The sequence below is a fragment of the Loxodonta africana genome, chromosome 4, assembly GCF_030014295.1.
Source record: "Loxodonta africana isolate mLoxAfr1 chromosome 4, mLoxAfr1.hap2, whole genome shotgun sequence".
Classification (NCBI taxonomy): domain Eukaryota; kingdom Metazoa; phylum Chordata; class Mammalia; order Proboscidea; family Elephantidae; genus Loxodonta; species Loxodonta africana.
Window position 1 is genome coordinate 107,298,626 of NC_087345.1, and position 23,813 is coordinate 107,322,438.

Here is a 23,813-nt window from a genome sequence, read left to right on the forward strand (position 1 = left end):
TGTAACAGGAATACCACAAGTGGGTGGCTTTAACAAACAAATTTATTTTCTCACAGTTTAGGAGGCTGGAAGTCAGAATTCAGAGAGCCGGCTCTAGGGGGAGGCTCTCTTTCGGCTCTGGAAGAAGGTCCTTGTCTCTTCAGCTTCTGCTTCCTGGTTCCCTGGAGATCTCCATGTGCCTTGGCATCTATCCTACCCCATCTCTGCTTCTCTGCCTTGCTCATTTAATCTCTTTTATATCTCAAGAGATTGACTCAAGACACACCCTACACTAGTCCTGTCTGATTAACATAACAAAGACAACCCATTCCCAAATGGAATTATAACCACAGACATACAGGTTAGGATTTACAACACATATTTTGGGGTGATACAGTTCAATCCATAACAGGTGACATACTATATACATTCTTCACGTTGCTTTTTTTCACTTGTTACAGTGTTTTATTGATATATAAGATTCCGACAACCTGGGGCATGCAATTGTACCAAACCAACTGCTAGCTAACCATGTTAAACCATAAAGAAGCATCATAAGGTATCACTTTATAGAGTATGTAAGAAATTCTAATATCTTTTTTTCCTGTGATCATCAATTAAAGCTCTAACTAGTTGCTGTCAAGGTGATTCTGACTCATGGTGACCCCACATGCATCAGAGTAGAACTGTGCTCCACAGGATTTTCAGTGCTGATTTGTCAGAAGTCAATCACCACGCCTTTTTTCAAGAAGCCTCTAAAAAAAAAAAAAGTTGCCTTTGAGTGGAGTCCGACTCATAGTGACCCTACAGGACAGAGTAGAACTGCCCCCGTAGGGTTTCCAAGGCTGTAATCTTTAGGGAAGCCGACTGCCACATCTTTCTCACTATGAGTCGGAATCGGCTCAATGGCAACAGGTACAAGGGATGCAGTGGTTAAAGTGCTTGGTGCCTAACCAAAAGGTCGGAAGTTCAAATCTACCAGCCGCTCCTTAGAAACTCTATGGGGCAGTTCTACTCTGTCCTATAGGGTCTCTCTGAGTCAGAATCGACTGGATGACAACGGGTTTGGTTTGGTTTTTTGGTTTAGGTAATAAATACTGTATTAGGCCCCTTACATACTCCTTCATTTAATGCAATAGCCCTTTGAGGTGGTTTATTGAATGTTATTACCATTTTACAGATAAGGAAATTAAAGCTTGGAGAGTTTAGCCTTCAAAATCTCCGAAGAAAGTGATGAAGCTGCCTTACTCCAAAGCTCAGGTATTCTGTATCATATTAACTGCATCTTTGATCTTTACAGATTTTTTTTAATACAGAATTCATCTATATTTTTTAATTTTGTTTAATTCAGACATCAGTGTTGTCTTCACCTTCAGAAGCAGATCCTGCTACAATTATCTAATTCTCCTCTACTTAGGTGTTTTTAGGTGTTACCTTCTATAATCATATTTCTATAGCAGTAAAACTAGAGAAAAAAGAAAAAAAATGATTGCAAATACATATTTGTATAACTGGCATAAACAGAAATGCAAATGTAGTTACATAACAAAGGCTAGCAAAACCTTAAACCTGCATATTTTGGAAACAAGATTTGCCATATAATAGGAATTAACATTTTTTTTTTTAACTGGAGAGTATCCCTTATGGTGAAAACTTTTAGGATTAAACCCAAATATGGCTATATCCATACTTGGGAGCACTTTGAGAACTCAAGGCTGAAAATGCCACACTGTGCTTGTTGTCAATCCATTGTTTTCCTGCCTGGTAGGCTCCGGAAGTGAATATTCTACCACTTTGTGCAGTTGATTCTGAATGCTGTGTCCACTGAACTGGGGGCGCCCAGGGTCACCAATCAGTATTTGAGTTGTGTGAGTCCAAAAGCATTTCTTCAGCCATCGATGAAGACTGTCTGCAAGGTCTTCATCATAAAACATATCTCCAAGAACGACAAGGTCCCATTTATCTTGTTCCAAATCCAAAATGTTTTTGGTTAAAATGGGAAAAGGATTCAGTTGGTTCAATTCACAGTTTAGTGTAATGGCCATTCCTGCAACTGTCAAAAAAAGCACATAATAAATCAGTATATAGGCCATTTTAATTTCCTATTGATTAACTTGAACAATTTAGAAAATTTCCTAATTTTTTTTCCCTTTTTGTTGAAAGTTGTTTTTATAAAGAAGCCTAAAGGTTATGCCATTATAAGCTACTTACTACCATTTCTAAAAATATGACAAACCGGATATCCTGAAAATAAAACAAATATTATAACATACTTTGAAATATTAAAATCTTAGGAACTTTGCTGATCCCAGTATCGAAGAGGTTTGGTTTGTTACAGTTGTACAAAAGATGGAAACGAGTTTTGGGCTTCAGCAAGGTGGTGAGTTAGAACTGAGGCCCCTGTATAAAATAAGGATCTCCAAAGGGCTATGCCCTCAGTGATAGGGTGGATGAGAAGAAAATAAAAATAAAATAAAATACCTGTCTCAGCTTGAGCTCTAGTGGAATAAAAATCTCCCCCAAAGGAAGTCAGCACAACTGGACTAAACCAAAAGCTAAGAAGTTTCCTGAACACAACCAAATTCTAGTAAAAAGACCAGACTTAATGGTCTGACTGAGACTGTAGGAACCCTGGAAGACATGGCCCCTGGACTCTCTGTAAACCCAGAACTAAAACCACTCCCAAAGCCAACTCTTCAGACAAAGATTAAACTGGCCAAAGACATAAAACGATACTCCTGAAGAGTGTGCTTTTTAGTTCAAGTGGATACATGAGACTAAATGGGCAGCAACTGTCCTGAGGGGAGATGAGAAGACAGAAGTGGATAGAAGCTGGTTGAATGGACACAGGAAATCTGGGGTGGAAAGGAGGAGTGTGCTGTCACATTATAGAAAGAGCGAATCGGGTCACGTAACATTTTTGTATGAGAAACTAACTTGAGCTGTAAACTTTCATCTAAAGCACAAGAAAAAAGAAAAAAAAAAAACTCCCCCAAAGACATAGGCCTACCCTTACTTGGGTCTTGGGTCAAATAACTATTACCTACATATCTCAGAAAATCCCTAGCCCAGAAATTAACAGTAAGGGGTCCCAAGCTGGTATCACTCTGGGATGCCTGGCAGAAACACCTACGAATCCTCTTGGGTAAAATGCACCTTCAGCTCAGGCCTCATAGGATTCCCACAGTTATGTCCCACTGAACATAAGCTCACAATCTCAGATTACAAAATACACATGGTATCTTATTACCATGCAACTGTACATATTTATCCTGCAGGAAAAAAAAAGAGAAAGATGAGTTTTAAATATTTTTAAATATGAAATCCTTACTTGGGTCTATGTCGTTGGCCAAGATCCTTGATGCCCCACTCATTTTAGCAGCAATAGCTGTAGCTCCACATCCACTCCCAAGGTCTAACACAGATTTTCCTCTGACAATGTCAGGATTATCCAAAAGATACCTAAATTAGAAAGAATGATGGCAGAATTAGAGAGAGAGATGGGAGGTCAGTAAGAGGTGTAAAAAAGAATAATGTCTTTGGGTTGTCCAATGAAGTAGTGGAACTTAGAAGCACTTGGTCCAACCTTGGCAAGTTTGGCTTGGCTAGAGTGAGACAAAATGTCAATCTTCAGAACTGGGCTGAGACAGCAGGAGAGAAAACCTAGTCAGCTGGTCTTTCTCTCCAGCAGGTATGAAGAGCAGTTCCACACAACTTACTAACCATGCTCTTCAAGACAAAAAAAAAAAGCATTGAGTACTTACTATGATCCAGAAACTCCCAAACACAAGGAATACAGACTGACAAAATGCTACCATTATCAGGACTAAGCAAGCTAGATCCCAGATTCATGGTCTCCCTTTGTTCATCACAGAATGATTTTTACCTGCTGCTTGAATCGTATTATGACTTCTCTGGTAAAGTACAACTAAGTCCAGTTCAACCAGAGAATTTGGACCAGGGATGAATAGTTAACAAATAAGTGAAAATGAATGGGATAACACTGAAATAATAAATGTGAACTGACACGACCTCAGTAGTGGAGATGAATAGGGAGTAGTGGGGACAATGAGGAAGTAGGAATAGATAAACATGCCCTGTCTACAGGGACAGCTGCTACCCATCTTCAACTTGCTGCAGCCACCCCAAAATCCAGCGTTACCAGATATTACTGTTTTTCAAAACAAAGTTGATTTTTATAGGAAATTTCTCCACCTTTTCAGTATTTAAATAATAGCAACTAATTAAAAAAATATTAATAACAAAGTATAGGCCAAACAAAACACATCTGTGGGTCACCAGTTTGTGCTTTCTGATTCAAACAGTCTCTTAAGGAAGTTGATTATTTATATTTGGACTTGACAAAACAGCCACACTAATAGGTATCACTTAAAATGTAAGCTTTTAAAAAATATGATGTAACTTTTTTTTTTTTTTTAACTAGTTAAAGCTTGAAGGTTTGGCAACACAGCAACCAGAAAACTGGAATTGTTGGGCAGCACCTGGAAAACTTTCCAGTCCTTGGTTACCGTTCTCAAGGGAAATGCTTTCAGGCTGTCTCCACTTAGGATCATGTTGGCTGCTGGCTTTGTATAAATGTCCTTTATTATATTGAGGAATTTTCCTCCTATTCCTATTTTGCTGAGAGTTTTTATCATGAATGGGTGTTGGACTTTGTCAAATGCCTTTTCTGCATCAGTTGATAAGATCATGTGGTTTTTGTCTTTTGTTTTATTTATATGGTGGATTACGTTAATTGTTTTTCTAATATTGAACCAACCTTGCATACCTTTCATACCCACTTGGTCATGGTGGATTATTTTTTTGATATGTTGTTGAACTCTACTGGCTATAATTTTGTTGAGGATTTTTCCATCTATGTTCATGAGGTCCTAGCCGGAGCAATTAGGCTAGATAAAGAAATAAAGGGCATCCAGATCGGTAAGGAAGAAGTAAAAGTATCTCTATTTGCAGATGACATGATCTTATACACAGAAAACCCTAAGGAATCCTCAAGAAAACTACTGAAACTCATAGAAGAGTTCGGCAGAGTTTCACGTTACAAGATAAACACACAAAAATCACTTGGATTCCTCTACATCAACAAAAAGAACATCGAAGAGGAAATCACCAAATCAATACCATTCACAGTAGCCACCAAGAAGATAAAATACTTAGGAATAAATCTTACCAAGGATGTAAAAGACCTATACAAAGAAAACTACAAGGTACTACTGCAAGAAACTAAAAGGGACCTACGTAAGTGGAAAAACATACCTTGCTCATGGATAGGAAGATTTAACATAGTAAAAATGTCTATTCTACCAAAAGCCATCTATATATACAATGCACTTCCGATCCAAATTCCAACGATATTTCCCTTCATATGGAAGCGAAAGAAGCCCCAGATAAATAAAGCATTACTGAAAAAGAAGAACAAACTGGGAGGCCTCACTCTACCTGATTTTAGAAATATTATACAGCCGCAGTAGTCAAAACAGCCTGGTACTGGTACAACAACAGACACATAGACCAATGGAACAGAATTCACAACCCAGATATAAATCCATCCACATATGAGCAGGTGGTATTTGACAAAGGCCCAGTGTCAGTTTAATTGGGGAAAAGATAGTCTTTTTAACAAATGGTGCTGGCATAACTGGATATCCATCTGCAAAAAAATGGAACAGGACCCATACCTCACACTATGCACAAAAACTAACTCCAAATGGATCAAAGACCTAAACATAAAGTCGAAAACGATAAAGATCATGGAAGAAAAAATAGGGACAATGTTAGAAGCCCTAATACAAGGCATAAACAGAATACAAAACATTACTAAAAATGACGAAGAGAAACCAGATAACTGGAAGCTCCTAAAAATCAAACATCTATGCTCATTTAAGACTTTACCAAAAGAGTAAAAAGACCACCTACAGACTGGGAAAAAATTTTCAGCTATAACATCTCTGACTAGCGCCTGATCTCTAAAATCTACATGATTCTGCTAGAACTCAACCACAAAAAGACAAACAACCCAATTAAAAATTGGGCAAAGGATATGAACACACACTTCACTACAGAAGATATTCAGGTGGCTAACAGATACATGAGAAAATGCTCTCAATCATTAACCATTAAAGAAATGCAAATTAAAACTACGATGAGATTCCATCTTACTCCAACAAGGCTGGCATTAATCCAAAAAACACAAAATAATAAATGTTGGAGAGGCTGTGGAGAGATTGGAACACTTATACACTGCTGGTGGGTATGTTAAATGGTACAACCACTTTGGAAATCGATCTGGCATTTCCTTAAAAAAAGCTAGAAATAGAACTACCATACAACCCAGCAATCCCACTCCTCGGAATATATCCTAGAGAAATAAGAGCCTTTACATGAACAGATATATGCACACCCATGTTTATTGCAGCACTGTTTGCAACAGCAAAAAGCTGGAAGCAACCAAGGTGTCCATCGACGGATGAATGGATAAATAAATTATGGTATATTCACACAATGGAATACTACACATTGATAAAGAACAGTGATGAATCTGTGAAACATTTCGTAACATGGAGGAACCTGGAAGGCATTATACTGAGTGAAATTAGTCAGATGCAAAAGGACAAATATTGTGTAAGACCACTATTTTAAGAACTTGAGAAATAGTTTAAACTGAGAAGAAAACATTCTTCTGTCGTTACAAGACGGGGGAGGGAGGGAGGGTGGGAGAGGGTTATTTACTGATTACATAGTAGATAAGAACTACTTTAGGTGAAGGGAAGGACAACACTCAATACAGAGGAGGTCAGCACAACTGGACTACACCAAAAGCAAAGAAGTTTCCTGAATAAACTGAATGCTTCAAAGGTCAGCGCAGCAGGGGCGGGGGTTTGGGGACTATGGCTTCAGGGGACATCTAAGTGAACCGCAGAATAAATTCTATTAAGAAAACATTCTGCATCCCACTTTGAAGTGTGGCATCTGGGGTCTTAAACGCTAGCATGCGGCCATCTAAGATGCATCAAGGAGTCTCAATCTACCTGGATCAAAGGAGAATGAAGAACACCAAGGTCACAAGGTAATTATGAGCCCAAGAGACAGAAAGGGCTACATGAACTAGAGACTACATCATCCTGAGACCAGAAAAACTAGATGGTGCACAGCCACAACCGATGACTGCCCTGACAGGGAGCACAACAGAGAACCCCTAAGGGAGCAGGAAAACAGTGGGATGCAGACCCCAAAGTCTCATAAAAAGACCTGACTTAATGGTCTGACTAAGACTAGAAGAATCCCGGTGGCCATGGTCCCCAAACCTTCTGTTGGCCCAGGACAGGAACCATTCCCGAAGACAACTCATCAGACATGGATTGGACTGGACAATGGGTTGGAGAGAGATGCTGATGAGGACTGAGCTATTTGCATCAGGTGGACACTTGAGACTGTGTTGGCATCTCCTGTCTGGAGGGGAGATGGGAGGGTAGAGGGGGTTAGAAACTAGCAAAATGGTCATGAATGAAGAGACTGGAAGGAGGGAGCCGGCTGACTCACTAGGGGGAGAGTAAGTGGGAGTATGTAGTAAGGTGTATATAAGTTTACATGTGAGAGACTGACTTGATTTGTAAACTTTCACTTAAAGCACAATAAAAATTATTAAAAAAAAAAAAAGTAATTTGTCTTTTGCTCTAGTTTTTTTCTTTCGGGGCAGCGAGGGGAGAATGAGGAGTTGGAAGGAGCTGAAAAATGAAAGGATCTGTAGCAAATTTCCAAGTTCCAGTTTTCAATTAGGGCAGCACCTAGACAGGGCTTGGCCTCCCGGCCAGTAGATAGCCCAGTAAGGATCACTGTAGGGCCACAGGTCAGCTTTTTCCCACCAGAACTTGCATCTTGAAGTCAGAAGCCGCAACTGGATTTCAGGAGTGAGGCTGCCACTACTGGTGACTTCAGTGTTCTCCTCCAGGAAAGCTTTCATCTCAGGGTCCAAAATGCTCCCAGCTCCTCTCCAGGGACAGTGGCCCCAGGGAAATGAGGGAAGACCACTGCTCCTCACAGCCCTCAGAAAAAGACTGCAGCAGTTCGTGGGAAATAGTGCAAACACTTTCCAACTTAGGCTCAAAGCCATCAGTGCTTTTCCAAAACACAGGTTCTGTCAGTATTGCTGTTAATAAGGGTTGCTCCTCATGGGCAAAGAACAAGGGCCTGGCTTCCAGTTTGATCCCAACAGGGCTCTCTGGATCTCTAAAAACAGAAATAATAATGAAAATTCCAAAGCTAAGCAACATTTCCAGATCCTGTAACATAATTAAAAAAAGCTCTATATCTGACTACTTAACTAGTGCCAAGTTCATTTCACATGAAAGTTTTGATGTATCAATTTAGGAAAACCCAATCTTTTAAAAGCATGTCTTTTCACAAAGGAGTTCTTTTAATAATTTGTTTTTAGACAAATATATAAGCATTTGATTTTGAGAAAAATCCTCAGAATCATGTCTGTTGCATAAAATAAGTTATACCTTTAAAGACCTTTTATACATTCAACAAATCACCTTTAAGCAAGCACTGTGCTTGGCAACTGTGAAAACCCATACTCAGGAAGCTTATATTCTAGTGGTGAGATACAGCAGTTAAGAAGTCAAACACAGTCCCAACCTTCATGAGGTATAGCCAAGAGCTGTGGAGTTAACAAACTATAATTGTCTGTGGGGCAGAAGTTTACAAATTATACTGACTACAACGTGTCTGTCAGTTTATCATACTGTGGTGGCTTGCGTGTTACTCGGATGCTGGAAGCTATGCCACCAGTATGCAGGGTCACCCATAGAAGACAGGTTTCAGCTGAGCTTCCAGATAAAGACAGACTAGGAAGAAGGACCTGGCAGTCTACTTCTAAAAAAGAATTAGCCAGTGAAAACCTTATGAACAGTAGCGGAACACTGATATAGTGCCAGAAGATGAGCCTCCCAAGCTGGAAGGCACTCAAAGGAAGACTGGGGAAGAGCTGTCTCCTCAAAGTAGAGTTGACCTTAATGACGTGGATGGAGTCAAGCTTTTGGGACCCTCATTTGCTGATGTGGCACAACTCAAAATGAGAAGAAACAGCTGCAAACATCCATTAATAATCGGAACCTGGAATGTACGAAGTATGAATCTAGGAAAATTGGAAATCGTCAAAAATGAAATGGAACCCATAAACATCGATATCCTAGGCATGAGTGAGCTGAAATGGACTGGTATTCGCCATTCTGGATCAGACAAACATATAGTCTGCTATGCTGGGAATGACAACTTAAAGAGGAAGGGTGTTGCATTCATTGTCAAAAAGAACATTTCAAGATCTATTCTAAAGTACAACGCTGTCAGTAATAGGATAATATCCATATGCCCACAAGGAACACCAGTTAATGTGACTATTATTCAAATTTACAAATCAACCACTAAGGCCAAAGATGAAGAAACTGAAGATTTTTATCAGCTTCTGCAGTCTGAAATTGATCAGACATGCAGTCAGGATGCATTGATAATTACTGGTGATTGGAATGCAAAAGTTTGAAGCAAAGAAGGATAGGTTGTTGGAAAATATGGCCTTGTTGACAGAAACAATGCTGGAGATCGAATGATAGAATTTTACGAGACTGACTTCTTCACTGCAAATACTTTTTTTCACCAACATCAACGGTGACTATACACATGGACCTCACCAGATGGAATACACAGGAATCAAATCCACTACGTCTCTGGAGTCAATGGAAAAGCTCAATATCATCAGTCAGAACAAGGCCAGGGGCCGAATGTGGAACAGACCATCAATTGCTCATATGCAAGTTCAAGTTGAAACTGAAGAAAATCAGAGCAAGTCCACAAAAGCCAAAGTATGACCTTGAGTATATCCCACCTGAATTTGGAGACTGTCTCAAGAATAGATTTGATGCGTTGAACACTCATGACCGAAGACCAGACGAGCTGCAGAATGACATTAAGGACATCATCCATGAAGAAAGCAAGAGGTCGCTTAAAAGACAGGAAAGAAAGAAAAGACCAAGATGGATGCCAGAGGAGACTCTGAAACTTACTTTTGAATGTCAAGTAGCTAAAGCAAAAGGAAGATATGATGAAGTAAAAGAACTAAACAGAAGATTTCAAAGGGCGGCTCGAGAAGGCAGAGTAAAATATTATTATGACGTGTGCAAAGAGCCGAAGATAGAAAACCAAAGAGGAAGAAAACACTCGGCGTTCCTCAAGCTGAAAGAACTGAAGAAAAAATTCAAGCCTCGAGTTGCAACAGTGAAGAATTCTATGGGGAAAATATTAAACAACGCAGGAAGGATCAAAAGAAGATGGAAGGAGGGGCGGGGCCAAGATGGCAAACTAGGTGGACGCTACCGCGGATCCCTCTTGCAACAAAGACTTGGAAAAACAAGTGAATCGATCACATACATAACAATCTACGAACTCTGAACAACAAACACAGACTTAGAGACGGAGAGCGAACAAATACGGGCAGACAGCGATCGTTTTCAGAACCAGGAGCCAGCGTACCAGGCAGGTGACCTTCGGAGCCTGATCCGGGGCAGAGCCCAGGGGGGCAGACGGCACAGACAAGGGGCCCAGCCCTACCCCCGAACTCATCCCGGGAGAGAGCCTAGCCGGTTGGCGCGGGCGGCGTAGCGGCGCAGCCGGTGGGAGAAGCACCCGGGAGGCAGTGACTGATCTTGGAGCGGGGAGAGCAGCGTCCCAGCTGGGGAGCCGTCCCGCGGGGACTTTGGCGGGAAGCGGGCGTGGCGCGAGCGTGGGGATCAGCTATATTTCCCTAAAGCGACCCCGGGGGCGGGCCCAGCCGTTCGTGCGGGCGACGCCCACCCAGTTCACGTGAGCGGTGCGGCGCACCAGAGGGAGAAGTCCCCGGGAGGAAGTGACTGGTCTCGGAGCGGGGAGAGCAGCGTCCCAGCTGGGGAGCCGTCCCGCTGGGATTTGGGCGAGCGCAGGCGGGGCGTGAGCGCGTTCCCCTGAATACACCCCGGGGACGGGGCCAGCTGTTCGTGAGGGCGACGCCCACCCAGTTCACGCGAGCGGTGTGGCGCAACGGAGGGAGAAGTCCCCGGGAGGAAGTGACTGGTCTCGGAGCGGGGAGAGCAGCATCCCAGCCGGGGAGCCGTCCCGCTGGGATTTGGGCGAGCGCGGGCGGGGTGTGAGCACGTTCCCCTGAATACACCCCGGGGGCGGGCCCAGCTGTTCGTGAGGGCGACGCCCACCCAGTTCACGTGAGCGGAGCGGCGTGCCGGAGGGAGAAGTCCCCGAGAGGAAGTAACAGGTCTTGGAGCGGGGAGAGCAGCATCCCAGCCGGGGAGCCATCCCGCCGGGATTTTGGCAGACGCGGGCGGAGCGTGAACGCGGGGATCAGCTCTATATTCTGAGGTTCTACACTCCTAGCTCTCTGATCCCTCCCCCACCCTCCCCAGGCGGCTCCATTAACATCCGAATACCCTGAGCCAGAGGGAGAATTCAGATAGGGATCTGACTGCATTTTTTTTTAGCTGATTACCTGGAAAAACTAGTTTCCCAGTGATGGCTCGGAGACAGCAGTCCACATCAAACCACATAAAGAAACAGACCATGACAGCTTCTCCAACCCCCCAAACAAAAGAATCAAAATCTTTCCCAAATGAAGATACAATCCTGAAATTATCAGACACAGAATATAAAAAACTAATTTACAGAATGCTTAAAGACGTCACAAATGAAATTAGGCTAACTGCAGAAAAAGCCAAGGAACACACTGATAAATCTGTTGAAGAACTCAAAAAGATTATTCAAGAACATAGTGGAAAAATTAATAAGTTGCAAGAATCCATAGAGAGACAGCATGTAGAAATCCAAAAGATTAACAATAAAATTACAGAATTAGACAACGCAATAGGAAGTCAGAGGAGCAGACTTGAGCAATCAGAATGTAGACTGGGACTTCTGGAGGACCAGGGAATCAACACCAACATAGCTGAAAAAAATTCAGATAAAAGAATTAAAAAAAATGAAGAAACCCTAAGAATCATTTGGGACTCTATCAAGAAGGATAACTTGCGAGTGATTGGAGTCCCAGAACAGGGAGGGGGGACAGAAAACACAGAGAAAATAGTTGAAGAACTCCTGACACAAAACTTCCCTGACATCATGAAAGACGAAAGGATATCTATCCAAGATGCTCATCGAACCCCATTTAAGATTGATCCAAAAAGAAAAACACCAAGACATATTATCATCAAACTTGCCAAAACCAAAGACAAACAGAAAATTTTAAAAGCAGCCAGGGAGAAAAGAAAGGTTTCCTTCAAGGGAGAATCAATAAGAATAAGTTCAGACTACTCAGCAGAAACCATGCAGGCAAGAAGGGAATGGGACGACGTATACAGAGCACTGAAGGAGAAAAACTGCCAACCAAGGATCATATATCCAGCAAAACTCTCTCTGAAATATGAAGGAGAAATTAAGATATTTACAGATAAACACAAGTTTAGAGAATTTGCAAAAACTAAACCAAGACTGCAAGAAATGCTAAAGGAGATTGTTCGGCCTGATGACCAATAATATCAGGTACCAGCACAATACAAGGTCACAAAACAGAACATCCTCATATCAACGCAACTCAAATAGGGAAAGCACAAAAACAAACAAATTAAGATTAATTCTAAAAAATAAATAAAATAATACACATAACAGGGAATCATGGAAATCAATAGATAAACGATCACAATAATCAAAAAGAGGGACTAAATATAGGAGGCATTGAACTGCTAGATGGAGAGTGATACAAGGCGATATAGAAGGATACAAGTTAGGTTTTTACTTAGAAAAATAGGGGTAAATAATAAGGTAACCACAAAAAGGAATATCAATTCCATAACTCAAGAAAAAAGCCAAGAAAAACGTAACGACTCAACTAACATAAAGTTAAACATTATGAAAATGAGGATCTCACAATCTACTAAGAAAAACGTCTCAGCACAAAAAAGCATGTGGAAAAATGAAATGGCTAACAACTCACATGAAAAGGCATCAAAATGACAGCACTAAAAACTTATTTATCTATAATTACGCTGAATGTAAATGGACTAAATGCACCAATAAAGAGACAGAGAGTCACGGACTGGATAAAGAAACACGATCCATCTATATGCTGCCTACAAGAGACACACCTTAGACTTAGAGACACAAACAAACTAAAACTCAAAGGATGGAAAAAAATATATCAAGCAAATAATAAGCAAAAAAGAAGAGGAGTAGCAATATTAATTTCTGACAAAATAGACTTTAGACTTAAATCCGCCACAAAGGATAAAGAAGGACACTATATAATGATAAAAGGGAGAATTGATCAGGAAGACATAACCATATTAAATATTTATGCACCCAATGACAGGGCTGCAAGATACATAAATCAAATTTTAACGGAATTGAAAAGTGAGATAGACACCTCCACATTTATAGTAGGAGACTTCAACACACCACTTTCGGAGAAGGACAGGACATCCAGTAAGAAGCTCAATAGAGACACGGAAGACCTGCTTACAACAATCAACGAACTTGACCTCATTGACTTATACAGAACTCTCCACCCAACTGCTGCAAAATATACTTTTTTTTCTAGTGCACATGGAACATTCTCTAGAATAGACCACATATTAGGTCATAAAACAAATCTTTCCAGAATCCAAAACATCGAAATATTACAAAGCATCTTCTCAGACCACAAGGCAATGAAGCTAGAAATCAATAACAGAAAAACTAGGGAAAAGAAATCAAATACTTGGAAAATGAACAATACCCTCCTGAAAAAAGACTGGGTTATAGAAGACATCAAGGAGGGAATAAGGAAATTCTTAGAAAGCAACGAGAATGAAAATACATCCTATCAAAACCTCTGGGACAAAGCAAAAGCAGTGCTCAGAGGCCAATTTATATCGATAAATGCACACATACAAAAAGAAGAGCGAGCCAAAATCAGAGAACTGTCCCGACAACTTGAACAAATAGAAAGTGAGCAACAAAAAAACCCATCAGGCACCAGAAGAAAACAAATTATAAAAATTAGAGCTGAACTAAATGAATTAGAGAACAGAAAAACAATTGAAAGAATTAACAAAGCCAAAAGCTGGTTCTTTGAAAAAATTAACAAAATTGATAAACCATTGGCTAGACTGACTAAAGAAAAACAGGAAAGGAAACAAATAACCCGAATAAGAAACGAGAAGGACCACATCACAACAGAGCCAAATGAAATTAAAAGAATCATTTCAGATTACTATGAAAAACTGTACTCTAACAAATTTGAAAACCTAGAAAAAATGGATAAATTCTTGGAAAAATACTACCTACCTAAACTAACACATTCAGAAGTAGAACAACTAAATAGACCCATAACAAAAAAAGAGGTTGAAACGGTAATCAAAAAACTTCCAATAAAAAAAAGTCCTGGCCCAGACGGCTTCACTGCAGAGTTCTACCAAACCTTCAGAGAAGAGTTAACACCACTACTACTGAAGGTATTTCAAAGCGTAGAAAAAGACGGAATACTACCCAACTCATTCTATGAAGCTACCATCTCCCTGATACCAAAACCAGGTAAAGACATTACAAAAAAAGAAAATTATAGACCTATATCCCTCATGAACATAGATGCAAAAATCCTCAACAAAATTCTAGCCAATAGAACCCAACAACACATCAAAAAAATAATTCACCCTGATCAAGTGGGATTTATACCAGGTATGCAAGGCTGGTTTAATATCAGAAAAACCATTAATGTAATCCATCATATAAATAAAACAAAAGATAAAAACCACATGATCTTATCAATAGATGCAGAAAAGGCATTTGACAAAGTTCAACACCCATTTATGATAAAAACTCTTACCAAAATAGGAATTGAAGGAAAATTCCTCAACATAATAAAGGGCATCCATGCAAAGCCAACAGCCAATATCACTCTAAATGGAGAGAACCTGAAAGCATTTCCCTTGAGAACGGGAACCAGACAAGGATGCCCTTTATCACCACTCTTATTCAACATCGTACTTGAAGTCCTAGCCAGGGCAATTAGGCTAGACAAAGAAATAAAGGGTATCCAGATTGGCAAGGAGGAAGTAAAGCTATCACTATTTGCAGATGACATGATCGTATACATGGAAAACCCTAAGGGATCCTCCAGAAAACTACTGAAACTAATAGAAGAGTTTGGCAGAGTCTTAGGTTATGAAATGAACATACAAAAATCACTTGGATTCCTCTACATCAACAAAAAGAACACCGAAGAGGAAATAACCAAATCAATACCATTTCCCAGTAGCCCCCAAGAAGATAAAATACTTAGAAATAAATCTTACCAAGGATGTAAAAGACCTATACAAAGAAAACTATAAAACTCTGCTACAAGAAATTCAAAAGGACATACTTAAGTGGAAAAACATACCCTGCTCATGGATAGGAAGACTTAACATAGTAAAAATGTCTATTCTACCAAAAGCCATCTATACATATAACGCACTTCCAATCCAAATACCAATGTCATATTTTAAGGGGATAGAGAAACAAATCACTAATTTCATATGGAAGGGAAAGAAGCCTCGGATAAGTAAAGCATTACTGAAAAAGAAGAAGAAAGTGGGAGGCCTCACTCTACCTGATTTCAGAACCTATTATACAGCTACAGTAGTCAAAACAGCCTGGTACTGGTACAACAACAGGCACATAGACCAATGGAACAGAATTGAGAACCCACATATAAATCCATCCATGTATGAGCAGCTGATATTTGACAACGGACCAGTGTCAGTCAATTGGGGAAATGATAGCCTTTTTAACAAATGGTGCTGGCATAACTGGATATCCACTTGCAAAAGAATGAAACAGGACCCATACCTCACAACATGCACAAAAACTAAGTCCAAGTGGATCAAAGACCTAAACATAAAAACTAAAACGATAAAGATCATGGAAGAAAAAATAGGGACAACCCTAGGAGCCCTAATACAGGGCATAAACAGAATACAAAACATTACCAAAAATGAAGAGAAACCCGATAACTGGGAGCTCCTAAAAATCAAACACCTATGCTCATCTAAAGACTTCACCAAAAGAGTAAAAAGACCACCTACAGACTAGGAAAGAATATTCAGCTATGACATCTCAGACCAGCGCCTGATCTCTAAAATCTACATGATTCTGTCAAAACTCAACCACAAAAAGACAAACAACCCAATCAAGAAGTGGGCAAAGGATATGAACACTCATTTCACTAAGGAAGATATTCAGACAGCCAACAGACACATGAGAAAATGCTCCCGATCATTAGCCATTAGAGAAATGCAAATTAAAACTACGATGAGATTCCATCTCACACCAACTAGACTGGCATTAATCCAAAAAACACAAAATAATAAATGTTGGAGAGGCTGCGGAGAGATTGGAACTCTCATACACTGCTGGTGGGATTGTAAAATGGTACAACCACTTTGGAAATCCATCTGGCGTTATCTTAAACAGTTAGAAATAGAACTACCATACAACCCAGAAATCCCACTCCTCGGAATATACCCTAGAGATACAAGAGCCTTCACACAAACAGATATATGCACACCCATGTTTATTGCAGCTCTGTTTACAATAGCAAAAAACTGGAAACAACCAAGGTGTCCGTCAACAGATGAATGGGTAAATAAATTGTGGTATATTCACACAATGGAATACTATGCATTGATAAAGAACAGTGACAAATCTCTGAAACATTTCATAACATGGAGGAATCTGGAAGGCATTATGCTGAGCGAAATCAGTCAGAGGCAAAAGGACAAATATTGTATAAGACCTCTATTATAAGATCTTGAGAAATAGTATAAACTGAGAAGAACACATACTTTTGTGGTTACAAAGGGGGGAGGGAGGGAGGGAGGGAGAGGGTTTTTTATTGATCAATCAGTAGATAAGAACTGCTTTGGGTGAAGGGAAAGACAACACTCAATACAAGGAAGGTCAGTCTAATTGGACTGGACTAAAGGCAAAGAGGTTTCCGGGATAAAATGAAAGCTTCAAAGGTCAGCGGAGCAGGGGCTGGGGTCTGGGGAACATGGTTTGAGGGGACTTCTAAGTCAATGGGCAAAACAATTCTATTATGAAAACATTCTGCATCCCACTTTGAAATGTGGCGTCTGGGGTCCTAAATGCCAACAAGCGGCCATCTAAGATACATCAATTGGTCTCAACCCACCTGGAGCAAAGGCAAAGGAAGAACACCAAGGTCACACGACAACTAAGAACCCAAGAGACAGAAAGGGCCACATGAACCAGAGACCTACATTATCCTGAGACCAGAAGAACTAGTTGGTGCCCGGCCACAATCGATGTCTGCCCTGTCAGGGAGCACAACAGACAACTCCTGAGGGAGCAGGAGACCAATGGGATATAGACCCCAAATTCTCATAAAAAGACCATACTTAATGGTATGACTGCGACTAGAGGAATCCCGGAGACAATGCTCCCCAGACCTTCTGATGGCACAGGACAGGAACCATCCCCGAAGACAACTCATCAGGCATGAAAAGGACTGGTCAGCGGGGGGGGCGGGGAGAGAGATGCTGATGAAGAGTGAGCTAATTAAATCAGGTGGACACTGGAGAGTGTGTTGGCAACTCTTGACTGGAGGGGGGATGGGAAGATAGAGAAAGAGGGAAGACGGCAAAATTGGCATGAAACGAGAGACTGAAAGGGCTGACTCAATGGGGGGAGAGCAAGTGGGAGAAGGGAGTAAGATGTATGTAAACTTACATGTGACAGACTGATTGGAATGGTAAATGTTCACTTGAAGCTTAATAAAAATTAATTAAAAAAAAAAAACTAAAAAAAAAGAAGATGGAAGGAATACACAGAGTCATTATACCAAAAAGAATTAGTCAATGTTCAACCATTTCAAGAGTAGCATATAATCAGGAACAGATGGTATTGAAGGAAGGAGTCCAAGCTGCACTGAAGGCATTGGTGAAAAACAAGGCTCCAGGAATTGATGAAATATCCATTGAGATGGTTCAACAAATGGATGCAGTGCTGGAAGTGTTCACTCATCTATGCCAAGAAATTTGGAAGACAGCTTCCTGGCCAACTGACTGGAAGAGATCCATATTTATACCTATTCCCAAGAAAGATGATCCAACTGAATGCAGAAACTATCCAACAATATCATTAATGTCACATGTAAGTAAAATTTTGCTGAAGATCATTCAAAAGCGGCTGCAGCACTACATTGACAGGCAACTGCCAGAAATTCAGGCCAGATTCAGAAGAAGACATGGACCCAGGGATATCATTGCTGATTTCAGGTGGATAGTGGCTGAAAGCACAGAATACTAGAAGGAGGTTTACTTGTGTTTTATTGGCTTTGCAAAGGCATTCAACTGTGCAGATCATAACAATCATGGATAACATTGTGAAGACTGAGAATTTCAGGACACTTAATTGTGCTCATAAGCAACCTGCACATAGATCAAGAGGCAGTTGTTCAGACAGAATAAAGGGATACTAAGTGGTTTTTTTTTTAAGTGGTTTAAGTTCAGGAAAGGTGTGTATCAGGGTTGTATCCTTTTACCGTACCTATTCAATCTGTATGCTGAACAAAAAATCCGAAAAGCCAGACAACATGAAGAAGATGTGACATCAGGATTGGATGAAGACTCGTTAACAACCTGCATTATGCAAATGACACTATCTTGCTTGCTAAAAGTCAAGACGACTTGAAGCACTTACTGATGAAGATCAAAGACCATGGATTGCACCTGAACATAAAGAAAACAAAAATCCTCACGACTGGACCAATGAGCAATATCATGATAAACACAGAAGAGACTGAAGTTGTCAACGATTTCATTTTACTTGGATCCACAATCAACGCCCATGGAAGCAGAAGTCAAGGAGTCAAAAGACGCACTGCCTTGGGCAAATCTGCGCAAAGACCTCTTTAAAGTGTTGAAAACCAAAGATATTACCTTGAAGACTAAGGTGCACCTGACGCAAGCAATGGTATTTTCAATCGCATCATATGCATGTGAAAGCTGGACAATGAATAAGGAAAACTGAGTAAGAACTGATGCCTTTGAACTGTGGTTGTTGGTGAAGAATATTGAATATACCACGGACTGCCAAAAGAACAAACGAATCTGTCTTGAAAGAAGTACAACCAGAATGCTCCTTTGAAGCAAGGATGGCAAGACTGCATCTTACATACTTTGGATGTGTTGTCAGGAGGGATCAGTCCCTGGAGAAGGACATCATGCTTGGCAAAGCACAGGGTCAGCAGAAAAGAGGAAGACCCTCAATGAGGTGGACTGACACAGTGGCTGCAACAATGGTCTCAAGCATAACAACGATTGTAAGGATGGCACAAGACCCGGCAGTGTTTCGTTCTGTGGTACACAGGGTCGCTATGAGTAGGAACCAATTCGACAGTACCTAACAACAACATGTATTTCAGAAAAGACTGCTGTGTCATAAAGTAGCAATGTAATCAATATTCTGATTTTTCATTTAAAAAAACAAAACCTTATAGATTTAATTGTAGTAAAATGATAAGATATAGACTTTCAGATCTCTTTCTGTAAATATCTTTAGTGATTCAACTTGACCAAGCTTGGGCTGAAAAGATTTGCTCCAGTAACACACCACCTTGATAAAAATTAAGTAGGAATGAGGAACAGCATCTTCAACACCAAAAGTATACACCCAATTGTTTGGATCGTCTGATCTGTTCTACAAATAGTCTTACAGCCACCCAAAAGGCACAATGGTTAAGCATTCGGCTGCTAACTGAAAGGTTGGCAGTTTGAATCCACCAGCAGCTCCTCATGAGAAAAGACCTGGCCATCTGCATCTGCAAAGATTATAGCCTAGGAAACCCTATGGGGCAGTGCTACTCTGTCACACAGGGTCACTATGAGTCAGCACAATAGTTAAAAACTACAGCTGCTAACCGAAAGGTCGGCAGTCCAAATCCACCAGCTGCTCCTTGGAAGCCCTATGGGGCAGTTTTACTCTGTCCTGTAGGGTTGCTATGACTCTGAATCAACTAAACAGCAATGGGTTTGAGTCAGTATCGACTCAAGGGCTCACAACAACAACACAGCCACCTAGGCACCTATTAAGTCAAAAACTCAAATGCCTACAAGGGGCCAGACTGGTGATAATAAATGAGTAAGGCAGGTTAGTGGTGAGGTAACAGAAGGGGCACTGGCAAACTACAGACTGTATCTTAACAGACCAAAGGGGCCAGCAATCTGTTGCCAGGTAAGTATAGGCAGCCAGATCTTCCAATTTCTCAAGATAATTCAGAAATTCACATATTTATGTTTAAGTTCCCACCTTTTAAACTCTGATGACTAATTCAAATCTCAAAACACAGAGCAGGCCAACGTGCGTGTCAGGCTACAGTCTGGAAACTCAGACTAGACTTTCCGAAAAACCCATTGTCTTCGATTTGATTCTGATTTGTAGTGAACCTATATAACAGAGTAGAACTGCCCCATAGAGTTTCCAAGGAGCGCCTGGTGGATTCGAACTGCCTACCTTTTGGTTAGCAGCTGTAGCTCTTAACCACTAAGCCACCAGTGTTTCCAGCTAGACTTTTAAGTGGGTGTTAATTATCCTAGTTCACAGGCTGGGATACCAAACACTGGATCCCAGGGTTCTAACAGCCTGACGTCACATACACTAATTCTGTTAAGCGGTATTGGGTTATCCCTGTTGTTGTTACCCGCCAGCCAGTCAGGTGACTGGTGGGAACTCCATGTGCTACAGAGCAGAACTGTTCCATAGGGTTTCCTTCGCTGTAATCTTTACCTAAGCAAATTACCAGGCCTTTCTTCCGAAGAGCGGCTAGGGGGTCAAACCACCAATCTTTAGCTTAGCAGCTGATGGCAAACCCCTTGCACTACCAGGCACAATTGGGTTATCCCCAGAATCATACAAATCTAAGGTTGAACACTAAAGCAGAGCAGATATGAGATTATTCTGGATTTGGTCATGTCATCTAGACTGACGCCTTCCCCTCCCATTCCAGCACCAATGAAGCATAGGTTATGAAATAAGTGATTATGTGGTGGGCACGTGGCAACTATATTAACCGATAAGAAAAGCAGGAGACGTAACTAGGGTACGCTCCTAAAGCATGTGTGACCTCGTTGTTTTCCTCCCGCCTGCGCTGAGAGGGCAGGGAGTCGATCTTAAAGGGGCACGCACCGTCCTCCTTTTCTTCTTACCTGGCTTTTCTAACACTGCACCCAGGAGCTAAAGCACGGGGAAGACACCTTTACTACTCTTCCGTGCATTCTTTACCCCTGCGCCTCCTGCTTCTGCTTCCCACGCTTGAATCTGTAGGAGGGCGGAGGGTCCGGAGCCTGCAGCCCCACGTGACCCGGCCCCGCCGACTTCCGCCCTCTTTCCCAGCAGCGCTTTCTTCCTTTTCCCTACACTTTCTTAAAGGGGCAGGAAGGACCACACCAAAGGGTGCCGTTACCTCCCTTCGGGAAAAAAAAAAAAAGGAACGTTAAATTCGTGTGCAGTGCTCTGTATAATTTTTACTTTACAAGATTGTGAAACTCTTTATGGAGCATCTTTATGTGTCAGGCACCCTTCTGGGCAATGGGTATAGTGTGGTGAGCAAAATAGACATAGCATAATCCCTTTATGGCGTTTACAGGTAAGTGCAATTAAATTACAATGTATGTCCTCCCTTTTATAATGATTTTCATAAATGCACAATCCAAGCATATTTTCAGCTCATAGCTTTTAAGTTCTGAACCCGTATATCCGTCTTTCACAAGTCACTGAGTCGCGTTAAAAATCATTCTGACAGCTGGCCCTTTAATACCAGTTGGCGGTAAGAGATTGAGCTCTCTCGAGAAGCCTGGAAATCATCAGCGAACTAAGGTGTGATGCCATCTAGTGATAATTTAGTCTAACACCGGCCAAACCTGCCTTTGAGCTAAGAAGGTTTTTTTAAAAAACTGTGAAAAAGCCCACCCACGACGTTGCCACACACTGGCATACTTATTTAGTTGTTAAAAAAAAAAAAAGTTAGGTATGGCAGAAATATGTATCATTAGTGAAAATTAGTGAAGACCTGAAGCTTAAGAACGATTTAGTGCTATCTCTGAGATATCCTTTATATCTTTCTCTCACACATATACACAATAAGAAGACTGAAATGCACAAATCTGAAGTGAACAGTTTGATGCATTTTGACAAATGACGCACCCATATAACCCACACCTATGAAGAAATAGAACATTCTCATCACCGCAGAAAGTTCTCTCCTGCCCCTTCCCAAGCAATCTTACCCATCCATCCCCAAGCCCAGGCAACCGCTGTTTCCTAATTTCTGTCACCACAATTTAGTTTTGCCTTTCTACGGTTTCATGTAAATGAAATTATACAGTATGTACTCTTTTGTACCTGGCTTCTGTTGCTCGGCACAATGACTTTGAGATTTATCCATGTTGTTGCATATATGTTGGTAGTTCACTCTTTTTTGTTCAGTAATATTGCATTGGATGAACATACTTCAATTTGTTTTTCCATTTTCCTGCGTATTGATGCTTGGCTTGTTTCCAGTTTGGGGCCATTATAAGCAAAGCTATAAAGCTGCTATGAACATTCTTGTACAACTAGTTGTGGTCATAATTTTCATTTCTCTTGGGTAAATACCTAGGAGTGGAATTGCTACGTCATAGAGTAGGTGTATGTTTAAGTTTGTACGAAATTGCCCAATGGCTTTTATTTTCCTTTTTTGGTGAAAACATAACACCATATCAATGATTTCTGCTTGTACAGTTCAGTGATATTGGTTACATTCTTCAAGTTGCGCCACCTGTCTCAATGTCTTTTTCCAAGTTCTCTCACCCTCGTTAACATAAACTCTGCCCCCTAAGCCTTTCATCTAACTTTTCAACTTGTCTTCAATTTCATCACATATAAATAACTCGATTTGGTAAATACTCAAGGCAAACATTCTTTACTAATTAAGCTAAAAGATTGTTTGATATAAAGATGACTTCAGGGATAGCTTTAAGTTTTAAACATTTTCTGAGGGCAGTAGTTTCAGGGGTTCATCCAGCTTCAATGGCTCCAGAAAGTCTGGATTCCATAAGAAAGAAATTGCCAAATAATTTTCCAAAATGATTGTACCGTTTTTACATTATTCCCACCAGTTATGCATGAGAGTTCATCACCTTTTGTGTTGTCATTCATTTTAATTTTAGCCGTTCTAGTAGGTGTAAGGTGGTATCTCTTTGCGGCTTTAATTTGTATTTCCCCGTGACTTATTTCCACATGGTTACTGACAGCTGGGATTTTGTTTTATTTATTGCTGTATTTCCTGCACCATAGAACAAGGTGGGGCCTATACTAGGAGCTCAAGGAATTTTTTTTAAAACAAATTAATTAGCAATTTTTAAAAAAAACAAATGAATCAAAGTGGATTCAAAGATATTAGCCCTTGATAACCCAGAGAACCGTGTCTCTGACTTGAATTTTGAAATTTTTCTTGAGTGGGAGAGAAAGTATATCTAGTTGGCTAGGAATAATGTTTAGTTAACTCACAGCCCATTCTTCCCACTCTGAACTGACATCATGTTAACACCCCAAAACCAAACCCACTGCCATGGAGTCGATTCCAACTCATAGCAGCTCTCTAGGACAGAGTAGAACTGCACCATAGAGTTTCCAAGGACCACCTGGTGGATTCGAACTGCCAACCTTTTGGTTAGCAGCCGTATCACTTAACCACTATACCACCA

At 40.7% G+C, this 23,813-nt stretch overlaps 1 protein-coding gene across 4 annotated transcripts; it reads right to left on the reverse strand.

Annotated features, from left to right (window-relative positions):
* Window positions 1-24: 24 nt before the first annotated feature.
* On the reverse strand, window positions 25-21,963 carry ETFBKMT (electron transfer flavoprotein subunit beta lysine methyltransferase). 4 transcript variants are annotated; one of them, XM_003405375.4, is made up of 4 exons: window positions 21,276-21,963; window positions 7,785-8,226; window positions 3,311-3,441; window positions 25-2,032 (listed from the first exon to the last, which is right to left on the reverse strand). In XM_003405375.4, the coding sequence occupies exons 2-4, from the start codon at window positions 8,108-8,110 to the stop codon at window positions 1,689-1,691; spliced, it is 801 nt and encodes a 266-aa protein (XP_003405423.1). In that variant the 5' UTR covers window positions 8,111-8,226; window positions 21,276-21,963; the 3' UTR covers window positions 25-1,688. The 4 variants fall into 4 exon arrangements, with proteins under 4 accessions (XP_003405423.1, XP_064140496.1, XP_064140495.1 ...); XM_064284426.1 differs by lacking the exon at window positions 7,785-8,226 and adding an exon at window positions 4,782-4,889 and having other exon boundaries at window positions 21,276-21,507; XM_064284425.1 differs by lacking the exon at window positions 21,276-21,963 and adding an exon at window positions 4,782-4,889 and having other exon boundaries at window positions 7,863-7,958.
* Between the last annotated feature and the right edge of the window lie 1,850 nt (window positions 21,964-23,813).